General features: G+C 37.7%; 1 protein-coding gene across 1 annotated transcript; it reads left to right on the forward strand.

Annotated features, from left to right (window-relative positions):
* Positions 1-242: 242 nt before the first annotated feature.
* Positions 243-4,781, forward strand: LOC144843397 (uncharacterized). Its single transcript, XM_078700182.1, has one exon. It carries the CDS (start codon positions 243-245, stop codon positions 4,779-4,781), a length of 4,539 nt encoding a protein of 1,512 aa, XP_078556308.1.
* The last annotated feature ends 1,924 nt before the right edge of the window (positions 4,782-6,705 follow it).

The raw sequence follows: 6,705 nt of genomic DNA on the forward strand, positions 1-6,705 counted from the left end.
GAGCCTGAGGTATAAATGTTTAAAAGAAAAGGGAAAAAAAATTAAAATAACGATAGAAGCTCTTGAAGTAATTTGTAATTATTTTTCTGTACGATTAAATTGGCAAGGTTTCGTGACATTTATGGGGGCTCGTCCGGGAGTGTGCCAATATTGAAAAAAAAAGTACAGGAAAAAAAAAATCGTAACATTATTTTAGTGTTCTTATTGCAGATATTGAAAACGATAAGGCTGCAGTGTGCATCATGGATCTTGAAAGACTCGTCGAGGCTGGTAAGGCGTTGGGTTATAGTGGCATGGAGTTGCGAGAGTTTGTAAGTGAGAGAGAGAAAAGTGAGGAATTTGAAAAGAAAGAAAAGCAGAAGGAGGAACGAGAGGCGAGGGCACATCAATTAGAATTGCGCAGAAATGACCAACAGATATTAGAAATGCAGTTAATGTTAGAAAAGGTAAAATTAGAGGGAGGGGACACTCCTCAAGTTAAAACTGACCCAAACACCAATAAGGTAAATGCTCGAACTCCCAAGTTGCCCGCTTTCAATGAAGGAAAGGATGACCTAGATTCCTATTTGAAAAGATATGAAAGATATGCAGTTAGTCAGAGATGGAGTATTGAATACTGGGCTATAAATTTAAGTGCTTTATTAACTGGTAAATCTCTCGAAGTGTATTCTAGACTTTCCACAGAGGATGCAGATAGTTACCGGACATTGAAAACAGCTCTCCTGAAAAGATTTCAGTTAACGGCAGATGGGTTCCGAAATAAACTTCGATTGGCGAAACCAGAGACAGGAGAAAGTGGTCATCAATTCGCAGCAAGGATAGAAAATTATCTGACCAGGTGGATTGAATTGGCAGAAGCAACACAAACTTATGATGGGCTTAAAGACCTTCTACTAAGAGAGCAGTTTACTGATGGATGTGGTCGAGAGTTAGCGTTATTTCTTCGAGAACGTCAACCAAAAACTATCGGTGAAATGGCTGATATTGCTGAGCAGTACCTAGAAGCACGAGGAGGTATGTTCGGAAATATAATAGCAGCAAAAAGAGTGCCTACCACCACTCATAGACAGGTAACCCAAGAACCTGTACCCACCAGTAATACTCCCCCATTTAGGTCAAATCCTGTTACGTGTTTTCTCTGTCATCGGGTAGGACATTTAGCAAGAAATTGTCGGGCTACAACTGTTTTTAAACCAAATACCGGCCTTACATGTTACAGATGTCATGGAAAGGGTCACTTGGCAAAACATTGTAGAAAAGATGTAGATAAGTGTGCTGGCTTACGTAACCCATATACTGGTCTTCCTCAGGAGGAATCTAAGTCTTTAATTTCACAGCAGGAACAATCCAATGGTACAGTTAACCTTAATCCTTTCCAAACCCCGGAAAATTGTGGAGGTATGATAGTTAGTTCAAACCCTCATAAATTAAATAGTTGTTGTATGGATAACAAATCTAGTTATGTAACTTTAAAATGTGGTAATCTTCTTCCTATCATGAGTGCAGCGTGGAAGGGATCTGGTCCAGGAAGTATGCCTGTTTCTCCTGGATTGGTTGGGCAACACAAGGTAACAGTCTTACGGGATAGTGGTTGCAGTGGCGTTGTCGTAAAACAGTGTTATGTATCCCCAGATCAATTTACTGGTAACGTGAAAACATGTGTGTTAATTGACGGTACTGTGAGAAGGCTGCCGCTCGCTACAATACAAGTAAATACTCCTTATTTTACAGGTATGACTCAGGCGTTATGTATGGATAATCCAATTTTTGATCTTATATTAGGGAATATTGAAGGTGTTCGGTCTCCGGATGATCCCGACAAAACATGGACAGGACGAAACGTCCCAGCATGTGCAGTCACTACTCGGGCACAAGCTATAACACAATCAAAACCATTTAAATCACTCAAAACTCTAGAAGCAGTCGATCAAGTCATTACCGTTGAGAATTTAAGGAACGCACAAAATACAGATGTAACACTCCGAAAAGCAAAAGAACTGGCAGAAAATGAAGGTGTTCGCGTAAGTAAAAGTAACGCAACTTCTCATTTCTTCTATAAAAATAATCTTTTGTATAGGCAATTCAGCTCTCCGTCAGTTGAACATGGAAATATATTTACTCAACTCGTTGTCCCAAAGTTTTTGCGACATCAAGTAATGCGACAGGCGCACGAATCATTATTAGGCGGCCATCAAGGTGCCAAGAAAACCACCGACAAAGTCTTAACGAACTTCCATTGGCCAGGGATAACCGCCGACATTACCAGATATTGCCGTTCCTGTGATATCTGTCAAAGGACCGTTCAAAAAGGTAGAGTAGCCAAAGTTCCTTTAGGTAATATGCCTTTAATCGAAGCACCATTTGAACGCATAGCTGTCGATATCGTTGGTCCAATTCATCCTATCTCAAAAAATAGAAATAGATACATTCTAACTATAATAGATTTTGCTACCAGGTACCCGGAAGCCATCGCTTTACCAAGTATAGAAGCTGAACGTGTGGCGGAAGGTTTAGTGACAGTCTTTTCTAGAATTGGAATTCCGAAGGAAATGCTGACGGATCAAGGGTCACAATTCACTTCAGAGGTGATGAAACAAGTATGCAAACTACTGTCTATTAAGCAAATGATGACTTCACCGTATCACCCGGCCTGCAATGGTCTTGTTGAACGATTTAATGGCACGTTGAAACAGATGCTAAAACGGATGTGTGCGGAACGACCCAGCGACTGGGATAGGTATATAGATCCTCTGTTATTTGCCATTAGAGAGTCTCCACAAGAGAGTCTTGGGTTTTCACCCTTTGAACTTCTATATGGACGTAACCTTCGAGGCCCTATGACCATTTTAAGAGAGTTATGGACAGGTGAAGTTCACACGCCAGAAACCAAGACCACTTATCAATATGTTCTAGACTTAAAGGAACGATTGAACGAAACGTGTGCAGTTGCACAAAAGAATCTACAAAAAGCAAAAGGGAGATACAAGAAGTATTACGACAAGAAAAGTCGAGCACGAGAATTCCAAGTAGGTGATAAGGTTTTGCTTTTACTCCCAACTGACCGAAACAAACTTCTACTCCAGTGGAAAGGTCCTTTTCCAATCATAGCTAAAATGGGGTATTTAGATTACCGTATAGATCTGAATGGGAAGTTAAAAACATTTCATGCAAATCTTCTTAAACGATATCATGAACGTCAAGAGGTATCTGTAGCCGCGCTAGCTGAGCTCCAATCGGATGTTTCACAGGGTGCGCTGGAAGTAGCATGTACTTCTGTAATCGAAAGTGAGGATATGGTAAGTGATGCTCCAATTGCTTTACAAATGACAAATGATAACCTTTTGCAGCTTCATCCCTTGCAGGCTAAAGAAACTATTGCCGATGTCCACATCAGTGATGATTGTGATGAAATGGGTAGAAAAGAGGTAAAACGTCTTATTGCAAATTATAGGGACGTTCTCACAGATTTACCGGGTAAAACCACTCTTGGCAACCATGACATAAAACTTCGTACAGATGAGCCTATTCGAACCAAACCATATCCATTACCACACGCATTGCGGGATACAGTGAAAGATGAAGTGAGTATGATGTTAAACATGGGGGTAATTGAACCATCATGCGCTCCATGTGCTTCTCCAATTGTTTTGGTTAAAAAACCTGACGGATCAAATAGATTCTGTGTTGATTTCAGGAAGGTAAACCAAAGCACCGTGTTCGATGCAGAACCAATACCTGACCAAGATGAGCTATTTACAAAATTGGCCACTGATAATTATTTCACAAAACTAGATCTTAGTAAAGGTTATTGGCAGGTACCGATGGATGAACGTTCCAAACAACTTACATCATTTGTAACGCCAGATGGGTTATTCCAATTTAAAGTTATGCCCTTTGGTTTGGTAAACGCCCCGGCTACGTTTAGTAGAATAATGAGGAAATTACTTCATGGAATGAAAAATACCATAAATTATATTGATGATATCTTAATACATACATCTTCTTGGGAAGAACATGTAACAATTCTAAAAGAATTATTTCGTCGTCTACGAGCAGCTAATTTAACAGCAAGACCAAGTAAGTGTTTCATCGGATACGAATCTATTGAATTTTTGGGCCATGTTGTTGGGAAGGGTCATCTGAAACCACGACCTGAGAAAATTCAAAGCATCGTTCAAGCAAAACGACCAGAAACCAAAAAGCAACTGCGATCATTCCTAGGAACAACTAATTATTATCGTCGGTTCATACCACACTATTCTGCTATTGCGTCTCCATTGACGGATCGAACGAAGAATCAAGAACCAAATAAGATACGATGGGAGGTAAGTCAAGAAAATGCCTTCAAAACACTTAAGTCAAAACTAACAAGTAAACCTATTCTTTGTCTACCAGATTTAAGTAAACCGTTTATTCTGCGAACAGACGCCTGTGACGAGGGAATCGGAGCAGTACTCCTTCAAAATTATGAAAATGAAAAATTCCCTGTGGCTTATGCCAGCAAGAAGTTACTACCCCGGGAAAAAGCGTATTCTATTATGGAGAAGGAATGTTTATCAATAATTTGGAGTGTACGTAAGTTTGAAACATACCTATATGGTCGAGAATTTACCTTAGAAACTGACCATCAACCCCTTGTTTACATGCAAAAAGCTAAATTATCGAATGGTAGAATAATGCGCTGGGCACTGGCGCTCCAGCCATACAGGTTCCGAATTGAAGCTATCAAAGGTAGCGATAACGTAGGTGCGGATTATCTAAGCCGCAGTTCATGTAGTTAGAAAATGTATATCCCCATACATTGTTCTTGAGTGGGGGGAAAAATGTCACAAGTGATTTAATTTTTGTTCCATTGTACCGTATGAGGGGGGTCATTCATGCGTAGCGGCCTCTTATTGGATGATAGGTTGGTATATAAAGTGTGTGCGGGAACGGCGCGAGGTTGAAACAAGGAGTTGGGAGTAAGCTGAGTGTTGCATTTCTTGATTGGGTGTGGCAAACTACTAGTGTTGTATGGCTAAGAAGCTAAGCGGAGAGAATAAAGAAAACCAAAAGTAAGAGATATTTGATGCACACTTCAGCGATATTGTAGTCCTGTAATTAATAACTCCTTAACTTGACTAACGTTTCTTTTACGTCTGATAATTGAGTGGTAGCCTATAGGATTGAAGAACGGATTGACTAATTGAATGCATAACCAAAAGACTCGGGAAACCAGAACACTTGTAAATACAAAACAGTAACGTTATTGGAATTGAATGAAGACGGAGAGGAAACACTTACCTACTAGTGTCAGTAAATTGGAGACTGTTATAGAAAAGAAGGACGGTTGCAGAAATAATATGTTGAATTCTATTATGTACAACGCTTGTTACCTACTAGTATCAGTAAATTGGAGACTGTTATAGAAAAGAAGGACGGTTGCAGAAATAATATGTTGAACACTATTATGTACAACGCTTGTGTGTGAAATAGTCACCTGATTTGAACTTACATGGCATTCTGATCAACGTTATCAAGTATTGTTATTATAAATATTAATGGATACTGATTTGTGAAATTAATTAACGAGTATTATATAATTATGGGAAAAAGAAACGAAAATAAATAAGAGAAATTAATAAAATTAGTGACTGAAAGATATTAGGCGATGAAGGATTTATAATCGAAGTATATAAGACGAGATAGAGAAAGTGTTGTATTAATTAGATCATACTGTAGGGAATGGGGATAGTAATTTAAGAGGGTAATTCGAGATTTATATGATGAAATTAATTGAATAATATTGTAAAGTGTAACGATGATGCAAGTATACGTATAGGGGACTTAGGGTAGAGGGTTTTTTGGATAGAAGTAAATATTTATTTATTGTTGTATTCATTTATTAGTTTATTGTATTTAACTGGGTTTTGAGTATTGGGAAAGGGTTAAAGGCCATCTCTAGAGATAATTGGGGTAGTAAAAGGAACTTGTAAGATATTTATTTATTTGGTTATTGTTAACGGGTATTTATTTATTAGATATTATTGAATGGTTTAATGTGAAACTTCATATGAATGCTCGTTTGAGCCTGAGGTATAAATGTTTAAAAGAAAAGGGAAAAAAAATTAAAATAACGATAGAAGCTCTTGAAGTAATTTGTAATTATTTTTCTGTACGATTAAATTGGCAAGGTTTCGTGACAGACGTTTTAGACCATTTTGTGATTTTCGAAAAAACTTTTTAACATAAAAACATCAAAGTGCTTAAAATCACATTTAAAACCGTTTTAGAGCATTTTGAGCATTTCGATAAAACTTGGTTACACAAAAACATCAAAGTGCTTAAAATCACATTTGAAACCGTTTTAGACAATTTTGAGCGTTTCGATAAAACTTTTCACACAAAAACATCAAAGTGCTTAGAATAGCTTCAAATCGCATTTGGAGACGTTTTAGACCATTTTGTGATTTTCGAAAAAACTTTTTAACATAAAAACATCAAAGTGCTTAGAATAGCTTCAAATCGCATTTGGAGACGTTTTAGACCATTTTGTGATTTTCGATGAAACTTGGTTACACAAAAACATCAAAGTGCTTCAAATCACATTTAAAACCGTTTTAGAGCATTTTGAGCATTTCGATAAAACTTTTCACACACAAATATCAAAATGCACAAAATAGCTTAATATCGTATTTGAAAACGTTTTAGACCATTTTGAGCATT

This window comes from Antedon bifida, chromosome 5 (genome assembly GCF_963402885.1).
Source record: "Antedon bifida chromosome 5, ecAntBifi1.1, whole genome shotgun sequence".
In the NCBI taxonomy this organism is placed as follows: Eukaryota; Metazoa; Echinodermata; class Crinoidea; order Comatulida; family Antedonidae; genus Antedon; species Antedon bifida.

Bases quoted from the DNA above. Each gene is read 5' to 3' on its own strand.
- LOC144843397 (XM_078700182.1), top strand. From the start codon at position 243: ATGGATCTTGAAAGACTCGTCGAGGCTGGTAAGGCGTTGGGTTATAGT.